Source organism: Phaethon aethereus (assembly GCF_964289735.1).
Source record: "Phaethon aethereus genome assembly, chromosome: 10".
Lineage (NCBI taxonomy): Eukaryota > Metazoa > Chordata > Aves > Phaethontiformes > Phaethontidae > Phaethon > Phaethon aethereus.
In genome coordinates this window covers 6,213,003-6,228,559 of record NC_138586.1, presented here as the reverse complement: position 1 = coordinate 6,228,559, position 15,557 = coordinate 6,213,003, and the positions used below count along the sequence as shown (strand labels likewise).

The 15,557-nt window shown below is 40.2% G+C and overlaps 1 protein-coding gene across 2 annotated transcripts in view; it reads right to left on the bottom strand.

Moving 5' to 3' along the window:
• Nucleotides 1-15,557, bottom strand: part of TENM1 (teneurin transmembrane protein 1) — a gene marked incomplete at both ends in the record, with an annotated part of 257,520 nt that overhangs the window by 6,473 nt on the left and 235,490 nt on the right. For both annotated transcript variants that reach the window (XM_082004271.1, XM_082004272.1), the window contains 3 exons: nt 2,747-3,043; nt 9,128-9,363; nt 11,039-11,211. In XM_082004271.1, coding sequence (XP_081860397.1) covers nt 2,747-3,043; nt 9,128-9,363; nt 11,039-11,211 — 706 coding nt within the window. The remainder of the gene's footprint in view (nt 1-2,746; nt 3,044-9,127; nt 9,364-11,038; nt 11,212-15,557) is intronic.

Genomic DNA, 15,557 nt, shown 5'->3' with positions numbered 1-15,557 from the left:
AGCACCGACATATGCCGCTCGCAAGGCACCCTCCGCCAACGGGTGACGACAGACCTCTACACCGAGCTTTTTCGGATCGCCTTACTGCTGGTCTGCCGAGCGTTTCTAACGCGCCCAGCGTTTATTTTGTTTTCACCTTCAGTCAAGAGTCCCCAGCCTGCAGTAAACCACCGGCTGGACTCTCTCCTCGCACTGATGTGACGCCTCTCTCTCTATACTGCTCCTGGGCCAGTTTTTAAGCTGTCCGCCGTTGACAGAGGATGACTAACAAGATCAGAAACATCTCTAATGTAACTTTAGTGTCCCCGTGTGCCAGTTTTACAGTACTTTGTGGCTTTTTGACTTTTGTCCAGGATAGTAAAAGGATAGACAGTACAAAGGTTGGAGACTTCGTATCCTCTCTGGCCTATTAGAGGCTACCATAAAGAGAAAAAAAGTTAATTCCCAATTCACCCTAATAATATTACAATAGATTTTTCAACTCTTTGCACAAATTGGGTTCTAATTGTTTTAAAGGATTTCAGAGCTCATAAAACATCCAAAAAGCTGTCATTTTACAAAAGCAACCAGAGCCTGGTCAACCACGTAATGATTGATGCCACGTCGTATATTGAGACAAACAGCCAGTGGCAATTACTGGGAGCTCCACTGGGAATACACGGAAATGCTGAGCATCACCACTAGATGTCATTTCTGTCCAACATACACACGCAACTGCTCATCTGCTTTGTCTGGTGGTAAACGGCAGGATTTTGGAAGCCAGCTTGGAGTATTCAGGGGATTTTATAACACCATTAACTAACTGAGGGAAGTGACCAAAACAGGAAGAACTGAATCTCATCGGTAAAAATCATTTACAGTGCTATGATCATGGTGCTTTTTAAAACCTAAATTATTGGAGCTAATTTTGGAAGGGGTAGACATTTTTGAACATGTACAATTAACTCATCAAGTGCTAAAAATGAAGAATCAAATAACTATGAATTGGAAGCAAACTATATAATTGATTTTTTGATAAAAGGAATCATTGGGCCTTATGAGGTTTCAGACAACCTTTAGCAATAATTACATAATTAACACAACGAGTTAGTGACTTTAATGGAGCCACAAAATGATATTTCAATGTCTAATTTTGACAATGAATTAATCTTTCTTTGGCACAAGGAAGAAACAGTGATTGAAGTACATTAAATAGCTGGGAGATCATGTCCACGGTGTATATAACTTTCAATAATTTTAATGACAAGTCATAGCATAACCCAAGCCTGCTGCTACCTGAACCAGTAAACTTTTGCCATTTGCTTCAATAAGATCAGGATTTGGCCACTTGTGTAGCATTCCAGAATAACAGTTTTAAGTGCTATGGCTTTATTTATAAGCTCATCATAAACTAAGAGCAGACAAAGTGGTTTGGAAAGATAAGAAGCATACATCTTTCCAAAATTACAGCCCGTTAGGCCCAAAGAAAAAAAAAAAAAGGTTTCTCCAAAAGGCACATTGCCTAAATATTTGAAAGCTGTACTAAATGCCTGTTTACGTGCAATTTGCAGAAGTGCATACAGACAAAAGAAGCCCTGACAAATTTATCTGAACCAAACTTCTGAAGCTTCTAGGGTTTGCCAATCTTTTTAACTCGCGTGAGAACCATATACCGCATTGCAGACAAGGAAGGAATCACATTTTTATGCACTCTTCAGTATAAATTGTTTTTTACTCTGGGTTAGGTTTAAGTTTTTTGAGGGTCAAGCTTAAATACATTCAAAATAAGTACAACAGAGTCTATCTTAAAAGTACACGTTTGGAACTTTTTAATATATAAATAACTTCAAAGTCATTGGAATTCCTGCGTGTAATACCCCCTATCAGTTCTACCTCACCCGCCCCCTCCTGGCCTTTCCCTGTGGTTAAGAGGTTCAGAGAAAATGTTCTGCAAACTTTAAAAAGAAAAGTTTAAAAGGACGCTATTATTTGAATACAATTTCACACTAAATTCTGAAAGCTTTAAAATACGGATTGGCTTTTTGGTTTTGAGAGACAAGACCAAATGAGATGCTTCTACAGATGAAGGAGATGCTGTTCTTCCTTAGTCTGTACAACACTTATTCCCCCATTTTGTGACCATTACCTATAGACATAAACGAAAATTACAATACTCAGGTAATTTAGACATGAAGTCACTATAAAAGCAGAGCGCTAACTCATGTCATATTAATTTCTGCCCCCCAGCAAATGGCCCTCATAAATACTGAAGTAATCTGTCTCCTCACAGGATCAATCCCTTTTTTACAGCGCAGCACTGAATGGGTGCAAGCTTGTACTCACTGGCTCATAATTTTGGCTAGAAAGAACTGTGTTTGTGGGGAGCAAAAAGTTCCCTTTCAGTGACTGTTATATTTTTGACTATGTTATACAGAGTAGCAACACATTTTTCAACAGCGAGAGTGTCCTTTGTTCACTTGAACTTAGACTGAGACCAAGAAGTCATTTTCCCCTATTAATTAAACAAATCTGAGGTGCTGATAACTTTCTTCACAACTAACCTATGCCAGGTTTGAACAGGTCACATGTAGGTCTAAGCATGTCCAGACACATTTTTATCTAGTTACGTAATTTTAGGCATTTTCTGTTTAAGAAGTCTTAAATACTCTTGCAAGAGGTAGCATTATAACATAGTTCAGAATATAATATGTAGTTCAAAACAAATATTTTTGCTTTGGTACAACAATCCACTTTTTAAATGACTTACCTTTTCTAAATATGTGTAACTCCATATTTTACCATCTGCCCATGTTCTGGAAATGATGTTCCCACTTGGATCATACTCCATTTTCTCAGTCCAGGTTCCTCTTTGGATATAGGTGACTAATCCAGAATGTGAATAAGTGATATTGACCTCATTGTACTTGCTGATGGGTGACCATAAAATTGGGCGTCCTGTCTGGTCATACATAATCCGAAGAGTGAATTTTCGATGATCGTCATAAATCTTTCCTGTTCTGGTTACATGATCGAAATCAATGGAGAGCAGGTTTCTGTTGTGGGCCTAAACACAAAGATACAGCACGGTAAGAAAACAGTGCGTCTTACAGACAACACGAACACTTCTGTGTCAGCTGGAATAAAAATATGCAATGGTTCAACATTAGGATGGAGAATTTAGGCCTTATTAAAGACAAGAAAATAGACAAATATCCAGATGAGAAACAGGAGGACCAAGAAACAAAATACCGCTTGCATTCAGTGTTGTTATACTTTGTAATCACAGGATGCTTCCTATTTCCATGTGCTAAAGCCTCACCTCTGCTCTCACCTTTTCCTAAGTTTTCTTCTTTCTTCCTTCTTCTCAACTTTCATCTCTCTGTGGATGGACTTTTTGATTCCAGCCAAAGATGTGCAGATAAGCCCACAAATTAAGAAAGGTACCCTACGTCGCATCCTCTCTCCGAAGCTCCGTTAATGTTGACAGGTCAGCTACTGCTCTGGGATAGCCCACACCAGGCTGCGTACGGATGCCACGAAGGGAAGAGCTGTGCCGGCAGCTCCCGAGGAGCCTCCTCACCAGCATCCTCATCCCTCTTCACAAAACCAGCCCGCTCCCAGAGCTCGTGAAAGCCAGCAGCAGCGGTGCCTGGTGCCAGCCGCATTCCTTGTTGCAGCTCTCTCACCACATTCGGGACTTGCAACACTTGTTAAACTCGCTGTGTCCGACAGACTAACAGAGCGACTGTGCTACGATCTCTTAACATTCATGGTCCAACAGGAAAAGGCAGAGGGGCAGCCCAATTTTCAGTTTGACATCAAGTTCAAAGCCGAGCCAGATTCATAAAGACAAAATATATTTATCCAGTGCTTTCATGGTCTTCCTCCTTACGTCAGTCACCGGGCAATCACTATTAAAACTCCATTTAAATCAGAGATATATAACGTAGGGAACCGTAAGACATTGTTCATGGACTCATCTGTTTCAGATCAATGCTCAACGCGCTCATTGTATTAATCTACTGCATTTTATCTAATCACTTGTATTAATCTATTCCAATTAATAAATTCCTTACAGCAGAGGTAATGTCAGTGCAGGTGCTAGCTCAGGGCACAGCGCCGTGCTCGCTCCTCACCGAGACCGGGAGGCACAGCCGTTAAGTAAATGGTTAAGCATAATAACTTGAGCTGGGATCATATGGTGGTAGTGATTAGAAAGAACATTTTTTCCCTTGCCCCTTTCTGTTTTTAGATACAAAATAATTTGGAAATCTAGAAGAAGCTGGTGTTCTTTCTTCGACTACCATTCCTGGGGTTTTGTACACACACACGTCTAGTTTTAATAGCGTTAATTTACAATAGCTGTAAAATACCTACATACCCCCGTAGACTGCTGTAACTATTACGATTTATGCTCTAATGATAGTTAAGGAGCCCAAGTAAAATGTGATGCTTAGTTCAACTATATTTGCTTGTTTACAGTCTGATGGATTAAATTTATAGTAATATATATCTTTGCAAACTTCTTGCAATTTCTGAAAACAAACCCTCTTGGTGGTAAAATAACTGAAAAGCAAGCAGGGGATATACGCTAGCTCATCCTCATTTACTGTCTATGTACATATTTGATGTTCTTATTACTATTATTATTATTATTACTGCAGTTATGAGAAAGTCTTGAATACAAATTGCTTGCAATCTAAATTTCAGGGATGATACAACAAATAAGAATGAAAACCAGAGGCAGAATTAGCAGCGAAGTGGACAGCAGCAGTATTTGAAAGCTTACAGAGTTAAAATAAGGTTTGGGTGGATGCCATTACTTCTCTTATATGCCACATTTAACGTCTCGTTTGTTTATTTTCTTGTATTAGATTTAAGTTAAATTTAACACCCTTCTCAAGGCAAGAGAGGATGACACATGGGCAGCAGGCCTCATTTCAACATTGTCACTGAAGATCTGATTGCAAATTCCACTGGATTCTTAAAAACGACTCCTCCAACGTGCATACGATGTAGTAAGGAGCCCCTGTGCGAGGCTGGAGCTCGTGTGTTCTGTTACAAGCCAAGGGAAAAACGGTTTCTGAAAGCAATGTCAGGTCAGAATTTCAGCTGATGAAAACAGGGTGAAAATTCAGGTGACTTCAATAACAATATCAGTAGTGCATACAAGGATATATTTATTATATATTTTTAAACATTCGTTGACTCTACTTCCATTAGTTTTATAGCTAGAAATTTTGCGGCGTGAATAATCACATAAACGTGCGCTTCTCTTGACTTTCATTCTCAAACCTAAACTGTCTACAACGTGTAAATCAGATGAGATGACTGTATTATTTCCTTCTCTGTATTTTGATTTGAGTCAGTGTAAACAGATACATACTGGCAGAGGATTTGGTCCTATCATGAGAACTTGCTGTAAGACTGGTGAATAAAGGGAGATCATTTGCTAAATGCAATTATAAACATAGCTGTCAAAGCCGGTATCTGAAGAACTTTTGAACTGAGGCCAGTGAGTTACTTCCTTTTTTGTTATTAAAAAAAGAAAGAAAGCAAAAATAAATAAGACTGGCCAAGCATTCAATTTTCAATTTTGTAGTTATTCCGTTATAAAACCTGGACTGCATCCAATGCCAAGTTCCTCTAACTTATGCAAAAGGCAGGAGGGAACAGAGCTGCATTCTAATCAGTATATTACTATGCATCATGCTTATTGGTTTTAACAACAGCCTTTGCTTCATTTTTAGAAGTCAATTAAAATAGCAGTTCAATTGATAAAAAAGAAGTCTTGCTAGATAAAGATTGATGTTAAAACGCCTGATTGTACATAGATTTATTATTAATATAAAATGCATACATGTCTACAGATGGTTTTATATACTTTCAGGAAGCGCCAGGGCAGGCAGTTCTGCACTTAAAGGAAACCTGTGATTAATTCCTGTTTCCCACATTGATTTAGATACCGAGATTAAAGTTAGATGTCTGTTCTAGACTTTCAGGTAACTTACTCACTTCTGCTCTATTTCTAGAGCAGGGAATTCGCATCGTGCAAAAATCCCACTTTTTAAAACGTAACGTTTACAGCATTATTCAGAACGTGCTAACAATGGCCTCTCTTCAAAACTGGAAATAACACTCATAGAGTGACATGCTGTCAAAAGGGTTGCTAATTGTGATTAAGAATTAAAAATGTTAGGACGAGGCGGAGAAGGAACAGCTTTCTTCTTCTCAACTAGGTCATCCTTTACCTCATCCCCAGTTACCTGCTTTCTAATTTATACCTCTTAGCACTCAAAGCCATTTCTTTCAGTGACAGTATCAGGACTGATCTCCAAGTAATGTCTTTAAACCTCATTTTTATGCTGTTTTTTCCTCAGAAAACTCTTCCATTGTGCTGTTGCTTTTCTTTAACTTGCTTTAACTTTAACTTGCTCTGGCAAGTCTGTTCATTTCCATTGAGAACTGGTCCAATCCCCAGAGCTTTTCTTTACATGTATTTTCAAAGTTCAGCATAGTTCTTTCTGCCCTACATTGCGAGCTTTCTAAAACACTTCCTATTATGCCAGTCATGGCATATTAACTGTTTAAAAACTTTATTTTTAAAATGTAATTCACTGGAAGTTTTTAGCAGGTTTCACCAGAACCTCATCCAGCATAAGGGCTTCTAATGATGCTACATTTTTTTCCCCAGCAGTACTCAAGGATCTGTCAACAGTAAGCCCTAAATCTCTTTCATTATTTGGCATACTGCTTCGAACACACTATATGATGGTATTTTTGCTCCTGCTGTCCTGCATATTTCCTTTAGTCACCAAGGAAAGATAGCTGTCTCTAGGTAAATTCTGCTGCTCCTTTGCCCTCCTCGCCAGCTGCACTGTTCCAGCTCCTTCCCCCTCCACCGACTCCCCTCTCCATCAGCGTCCCATGCAAAATTCTTTGTGCTAAAGCCGAACTCCAGGATCCATATATTTCACCTACCCTCCAAAGTCGTTCTTATTGGCAATAACAGCCTCGATATAATCCATTTGTCTCTTTCTCCTGTGTCTGTTTACATGGTTTATCCTATGCGCAGAATATTTCTCCTCCTTTCCACTATCAAATCCTCATTTAATGTGCTGTCCCACCAGGTTCCCTCCAGCCTTGCCCCGACAGCCCTCAGACAGATGGTCCTAGAGCTCAGTAAACTCAAGGGAGGGGAAGACACTGTAATACAGGCAGCTGACTTGTCCTCCTGAGCAGGCAGGGACAACCCATAAGCCCCCTTGATCTTGGGTATGTATAAAAAGACACAATTTACAGAAATAACAACACAATGGTCAACTCCTGTGATGCTAGTGGATACTTTTGGAAGGACAGAGAATATAAGACAGTAGCACATCGAAATCATTCTTACACTTCACCTTCACCTTCCATTCCCTCACTGGATGAAGGTGAAGGAGGAGAAAGAGGAGTACAGAAGTGTTTCGGTGCACCAGTAGACTGATCCAGAGGCAGGTCAATCAGCTGAGCTCTGGGTAGCTTCACTGTAGCAGTATTTCAATGAACATTTTATGCCTCCATCCAGAATCCATTTAATCCTGACCAATTTGTGACTTTCCTCCCTTTTTGGCAGGCAATATTAAGGATCATACAGAAGCAAGTGAAAGTGAGTTAAAAGAACCTGCAATCAATTTCAACTACAGAAAATATAAACTGCATAATAGGAAAATTGTGCAGGATGAAGTACTTGTATTAAATGTAACTGTCATGAACAACTTGGCCCTGGCAATGTAAGCAGAATAGATGACTGACTACATCCCTTCCGTTTAAGATTTTATTGCATAAGATCTTTAAAGAAAAATGAGCCATACAGTTACTTAAGCACAAAATCACACAAAAATCAATTAGGTAACTTGAGCCATGGGGGCCATCGTTTGGATCCTGCCATCTAAACACACGTTTGCCACTGCAGTAAGTACAGCTGCCTCCCTAGACAGGGCTATGAGGACTCCCACTGTGCTAGAGAGGAGACAGTCAGAAGATGGGCAAGAAAAACTAAATGAAGCTTTTCCCCACTTGCAAGATCCTACTAAAGTAGCTGTGACTCCCAAATCTGAAAGATGTCCTTTCAAACACGTGTTTCACATGCAGTGGCCAGTCTGGCCAGATCATCCGAGTCTTGCATTTTTGATTGATCAGAGCAGTTGAAAACCAAACAGATGATACACTTCTAAAAAATACATAGTCTCTCATAACCAAAATACAATCCAGAGATTTTAATAATCATCTATATATTTTCAGATCTAACAGATGTACCTTTCAGAGAGAATACCCATCCAGAAAGGTTGTAGTTAATAATGCAATATTTTTAAGGCTAAAATTCCCAGTCGTACTACTGGTACAGGCATTTTAAGGGGTATTCATGTGGAAAACAGAACGGATTTCATAAAAAACCTGTCCTGCAAGGTAGCAGTCTCTTTGAGCCTTAGTGTTGCCTAATTAAATGCTGAATGTTGACCATCTGTCCTTGTAATCTGCGAGTTCTCCTCACAGATAAAAATAAACTATAGATGCAATGTTAAAGCAATCCTTTACGAGAGCCCTAGTGTCGCCCAGCCAGAGGGAGTGAGGGGGTTTGAGAGCGTTTGAGGGGGCAGAGGGTGGAATACACAGCCTGTCTGGATATACAGGGAGGCCCTACATCACCCCGGCTTGCAGGGGACGCACTGGCCAGGACACCCAAGGTGTGCCCTGCGAGACCCTCTGCCCCAGGCAGAGGCTGGCACCTGTTATTTCCCCCAGAAGAAAGAGCGTTGATAGATCCGAGAGAGGCAGAATGTGGCTCCAACTCTGCTGCTGTGCCAGAGTAACTACGCATTGTCCTTTGCTCACAGCTTCTTCCATAGCCATAATTAAGTTCTTAGTTGAAAAAGAAGAGGTAGGAAAAAAGTAATTATGTCTTGAGGTCAAGTCTCACAACCAAAATCAAGCAGAGATCAAACATCCCTGTGACTGTTGGAGGAGTTTGGTTTTGAAATTCATGGCTGGGGCCCACCATTGATACAAACTTTCCATTGCTCTTCTTACAAAGTAGAACATTTCAACATGATTTTACTTCAATGGCTTTCAAAGGGAACACTGCACTTTACACAAGAGGAAGCCTTACCCTTAGCCTTCTCTCAAATGTGGAGATATTGCCTTTGGTCTGCTCCCTCCTTTGCCTCCATTCAATGAGATTTGAGTTATGCTCTCCAGGAAGGGAGATATTGCACTTCCCTAAAGTGGGGCTGACAACCCCTGCTAGAATATGAGGCTCCGTGTTAAGCGTGATTTCCATTCCGCTGGCAAAGGTGACTCTCAGAGACCCATCTGGGCTGACCCGGTAGATATTCTGCGTGTTATCTGTCAAAAAACAACAACCAAAAACAGGGAACAGAGAAAATTTCAGATCTCCAGATTTACGAAGCAGATGTTAGGTGCAATAGGGCTTGCTTTGTCCCTGGGTTACAGACAGCTGAACATACAGTGCGATTTTTGCAACCTGTAACTTCCAGGCCTTCCCATGTCTAAAGAGCTTTTTATTACATTTGGCCTGATGATCTCCATTGTGAAGATTTCCTGCAGCAGGAGTAAAGAGTTTTTGCTTTTTAGCGCTAAAAGACAACACCGAAGTCTCAGCCTTAAAATGTAACTGAATTCATACCAGCTAGGGACTATGAAAAGCATCCTTTTTTTTTAAGCTGGTCACACAGAAGTAACCGGTCCAGCTCCCGAGACATGAATATGTGGAAAATAGTTGGATGTGTCACAAAGTGAAGATAACAGGCATTATATTAACGGAGACTTTGTGACTCAGAGGTAAGGATACCATATCTGGTTCACAGGGTGCGTCGTGATAGTTTCACAGAGATGCTGAAATATGCAAATGATATGAATTCATAAATATGACAGGTATAGTAACAACTACAGCAGTTCGTTTCTGTTGTATCACATCCCAATGTGCTAGCACTTTCCTGAGACAGAATTTGGTAACGTACCAACTTTGAGGAGTTTCAGATTTAAGGACAGCCATGCAATCAGGCAGTCAGTAGATGAAGCAGAGAGCAGATGGGGGCACTTGGACAAAGCCTAACAGGCGATACAACAATATAATATAATTATTTCCACTTATTCAGTGCTCTCTCTGCAATGCAATAGTGAAGAGGAATGAGTGAGTATCTTGTGAGGTGAGTTCTTCCTATTTTTTTCTTAGAAATCAAAAGCTGAAAGGAAGAAAAGTTCTGTGATTTGCTCAGAGTTGCAAAGCTTTTCTACAGCAGACCTGGAAGGAAATCAGAGACCCGTTTCTGAGCACCTGCTTGTCAAAGCCTGAACAATCCACTGACAACAAAAAAAATCAACAAGGAGAAAAAACTCTAGATCGATTAAACTATATAAGACCAGAATTTTGGTGACGAGTCTGCAAAATCTGGAGGAGTACACTGGGGCACTTCCATTAGGCAGAGAGTAAATTCTTCTCGAGATACAGGATACTGCCAGGGAAATACTGTGGTGCCTACAGGGGTTGAGTCAAAAATCTCATCCCCAAGGCAGTCACCAGCAAAGGTAGATCATGCTTTCCTCCTTCCTACAAGCACTGTCACCAGGACACAGCACTATCACAAAGAATTCACAGCATTGGCCAAACAAGGAATTTCAGTGCTAAAATGTCAGTGGAGCATGTCATTCTTCTGGGCAGTATTTCTTGGAATAAGAAAGCTCAGTGTATTATAGGTCAGTCTAAGTCCTCCAGATACTGAAGTAGAAAGTAGCACGCAAAGCCTGGAGACGTCGGAGATTTCAATAACTAGAATCTATCCACGGGACTCTTCTAGGAGGAAAAGAATCCACTTGTGGTTTGTTTCTAATTGGTACCCCAGGAGAACTGTAAGTAGTATCTAGCTATTTGTACTGAAGCAAGGCAGAAACAAATGGACTAATTCTAATGTCTTTTTTTGTCAAACAGTTAAGAATGCAATAATGTCTAGGGATTGAAACGTAATGATCAGCAAAGAAATAACAGAAATGCTTTAATTACCTTGTTTTAAAGTATATATTGTAGAGGTAGCTGAGAAATTTGTGGCTGTGATCACGTTCTCTCTGTTTGAAGTATCAAGTTCCACTCGTGTCAGTTTTTCAACATCACTGTGGAAGCTGCTGACTTCCCCGGTCGGGAAGGTCGCGTTGGTCAGATGGCCATCGGAGTCATACCTGAAAGACATGATGTTAAAGAGCCATGAAAATACATCACTATTGTCTTGTAGATACTCCCGAAAGCAAAAAGAAAGGGAAGAAAGTAAGAAGCATTGGCAACACTGCGCAATAAGTAAGAAGGTAAGAATTGGTCTACTTATTCACTCAGAATGCATTCATTCCCTAATCCGAATTCCTGCTTAGACTCTCTTTCAGTGGTGCTGGATAAAATGTAACTGGGAATAGTATGAGATGCTACCTGCATCATTCAGCTTCTGCCAGATGTTCCCGTGCCGCGCACAGACGCCCGGGGTTTAACCCGCTGGGATGTGACACAGGAGGGTGGCCGCTGGAGGTCACTCGGCATTCAGGAAACCAACTCACCCACGAAAAGGCGTTTTCTTACCCGTAAGTTTAAATAAAACCAATTCTTAGATTCTGCAACCCTCAGAAACTGCCTTTTGTTGCTGATGTGGGAAGCACATATGAATGGTGAATTTAAAAAGGGGACCTAAAGCGTAACAATAGCGATAAAATTAGATTGAAATCTGCAGCGATTAAGTTGCCTACATAGTTTTTACGCTTGTGTTACGTTTCCCACGGGCCTATTCAAATCAGCAGGAACTTCTCATCACAAGTAACGGCACCAGAATCTAGAGCACCACATTTTAGTTCACCTAAATTTCATCAGTGCTAAAGAAACTCTTTTCGTTTAAGGTACTTTATGTGAATCGGCCATGTTGTGAAAAAGTCAATAATTAATTTAAAAGCTCTAGAGCAGTGTTTCTAAGGGGTCTTTTCAGTTCTACAGATATATTTGTTCTTTCTGCTGGTTCACATGGAAAACAACGCACAACAGTGCTTGGTGCTTGATATTGTTTCATATTAATGACTTCCATCTTAAAAACCTTATTGATGCTAACATATTTTTATTCATCCAAGATACCTCACTGATAATGCAGATGTATTTGCATGAGTCAAACCTACTCCTGTTCATAAAATGGAAGCCTATTTGTGCAGGTAGGGGAGCACAATTAAGTTTTCATGTTTTATTAACTGTCTCCTCTCATTCACAAAATGTATCCTCAGCTGGTGTATCAACCGGGAAAGCTCTGCTGCCTCCAATGGAGCTCTTCCAACTCACATCAGCAGACGATCCGGCTATGTCCTTCACTTTAATGTGGTGGCATAATTTCCTTAGGATCTTTCCCCCTAATTAGTCAGACAAAATCTCTGTCTCACAAGAAGTGTTGGTGAAAAAAATAATGAATTTTTCTCTTCCCCCCAATATAAAAAGGAAAATAGAAAGCTGTTCTATTCAAACGACGCACTGGAGAATGAACTAGTGACCATCTTGTGTTTTTTGACAAAGAAATTAATCAAATGTTAAATACAATATGATCTCTCTCTCTTTCACCTCCTGCTGCCCTCACATACAGCACACGACTTATTTACATTCCACCCTTACGCCGGTTCTGTGCAAATTGACTGGGTGCCACACTCAGCGATTAAACTCGACTCCGATCACTACTCTTCATCATTAGAAAACTCCATGAACATTGGGCAGTTATATTTCATTTACTGCTTGATCAAACAGATATGACGGCTTGCTAGGTTATTTGGATTTTCTACCATACCATAGAAAAATCCCCAAATCATGCATTTTTATGGCATAAATGTAGCCAGTTTATTGCAATGTACTTGTGCGCAAGACTCGGGACCCATCTTTGCTAGAGATCCAGTTTTGCTGCTGATGGTGCTGCTGATGAGATACAGAACTCTCTGTGAGTAGCTGAAAACGGGATAAACTGGACGGCGGGCCAGCTAAGCACTGAATTACAATGAGACTAGAGCACACGCCAGTGGACCCTTACTCATGTAGATGGTTCCACTGACTTCAAGGAGAACATGCAGGTTAGTGTCTCAGTAACGATTCCACATCGCGACCATCTAAAGGGTTTTTTTTATTCCAGATTGCTCCAAGAAACTCAGCCCTCCGAGGACAGGTTCCGCCACCTTTCACGTGATGAATAGTAGCACACCGGGACTCAATTCCTGCAGAGCAATGTCCTACCCATACTAATAGGGGCAGAATCATGACATATTTCTTAATGTTAATTTGGGGCCCAGTTATGCCACTGTTAATCATGTCAGTGACCATTTAATCATGCAAATAATTGCACTGATTTCAGTACTCACATGAGGAAGTGCTCACCAATATTTGAAACGCACACTTGGGGATATAGCTTCACAATCCGTTTGAATTTCTATGCGTAGCACAGTTAAGAGTTATATCATTTCAAAGGGAAAGCGGTCTAATTAATTTTTTCAGAGAGTTGTTTCTTGCAGGTGTTTTCTTGTCCTTGATTTAATAGAGGCCCAGTGCTCCCCCTCCCCTTTTACAGCTTTAATGATACAATATTAAAAAAAATCTAGATGAGTGAAAATTGTACATTAGCTATAATTTTATGCAAGAGCTCTTTCAGTGCTTCCATTCCATCAGATTAGAGTAGATGGATGACAAGTACTTTTGTAGGTGGTTTTCTACCTCTTAATAATTTCCCTCTGTGAGTGAATCTGACATATAGGTAGATGTTCTGAACAGTTCATTATCTTTGCTCATATTCCCAAGTATGTGTGGTACGTGTTGTTAAACAAACTCGTCCCTATTTCAGCTTGACAGTGCCATGGGTTGAACTTCTGGATGTGAATGCAAAACTAGCTTAAACAGAGAAGATGATTCCAAGCAATTTGAAAGTTGCTCATATGATCATTCTCTTAGCTGCAATACGATGTTCATAGAGGACTCGGAAGCAATTCACATATAAGTAACCCCTTCAAAAAAATCTAATTTTCAAACTGAAATCGGGTGTCAGTTCAGAATGTGACCTGACTGGAAAATAATGTCTGGTTAAAGGACAACTAAGGACTATCATGCCCCATGACCTATTTATGGCAGAAGGTGACCAGCATCTTCTGAAAGCACACCTACTCAGCACAGCGCTGATTTTAGTCAACTGCCTGCAGCAGATTGGGTGCCATTCTGCGTATCAGTCATTCAGGAATTTGTAACATATGATGAAGATGACTTAAAATATTGGACTGAACGTAAGTATTAATGACATGACTTCACTATTTAATTCTGCTGTTGTTTTTGTAATGCTAACAACTGTAATTCTGTTAATTTCTACTGACTAATCTAGACTGGCAGAAGTGCATGGTCGTGCAAAGCCTAGACAACCCAAAGCGTCAGTGAGGACAGTGTTACCCAGCCTGCAGTTAACGCTGTGAAAGTATGAAAAACTTTAAGTTAGCAAAATTTCTTTGTGTTAATCATATACATCATATCAATGCTTTCAAGGCACAGGTATCTCTTTGTGAAGAAATCTGTTTTACATACAATGGGAGGCTCTTGCAAACAGGTGAAGTCCTTTAAAAGATCTTACTCTACTTGAGTCATACTTTAACGAACAACCTGCCAGAAGACAGCAGGACCAGGCAATAATTGTCTGAAATGGTTTACACTCGAAGCCAATGGGACAAAGGAAGAGTACCAAGATTGAGAAGCACACGACTAAAAATAATCTGCTCTAACATGCTCTTAACAATCAAGGCCCTGCAACAATTCATGGTGTTCAGCATTTTAAGAAGTAATAGGCATGACCTGGAGCTTAAAGGCTTTTTGAAAGTGTCATTGGTCCATGGTCTGGATTGATGCCATCCTCAAGTAGGGATTTAAACGGATCACTCTCAGTGTTGAAATTATTACAAACAAGCATATGTAAGTCAGTTCTGCTTATAAAAGGTAACACTCAGATCAGTGTTTAAACAGCACCAGGACAACAGTGAGCTTTGTCTTGTTGCAAGATAATTTAAATTTGTATCAAGAGATGCCTGATAATGATAACTGAACCAGGAAGGCCCTGTATGGTTTTGTTTTTCTGCATACTGTAAAAAATGGCCCTCTCTAATGGTTTATACTTATGTCCACCCTATCAGTTTAGTCTTTGGCAAAAAAATAGAGGGGAGGATGGAAAAACATCCCCTTGAATAAAAAATCCCATGCACTAGGCAGAAGTTTTCTCTGCTTTTATCCTACTTCCATTTTAAGAAAATATAATTCTAAAAACCTGTAATGATGGTGACTCAACTACCTCCCCAGGTAACTTATGCAGTAACTGAATTCTCCTCAGTGTGCTTTCTGTTCACATCTCACCTGGATGGTTTTTCGTTTGAGTTTTTGACCATGAACTCCTATGCTCCACAGAAAGCAAGCATTATTACCCGTCTTGAAGATTCTTGAAAAAATATTGCAGTGTTAACATATGATTTCCATCCATCACATGTCACATCCTCAAACAAGG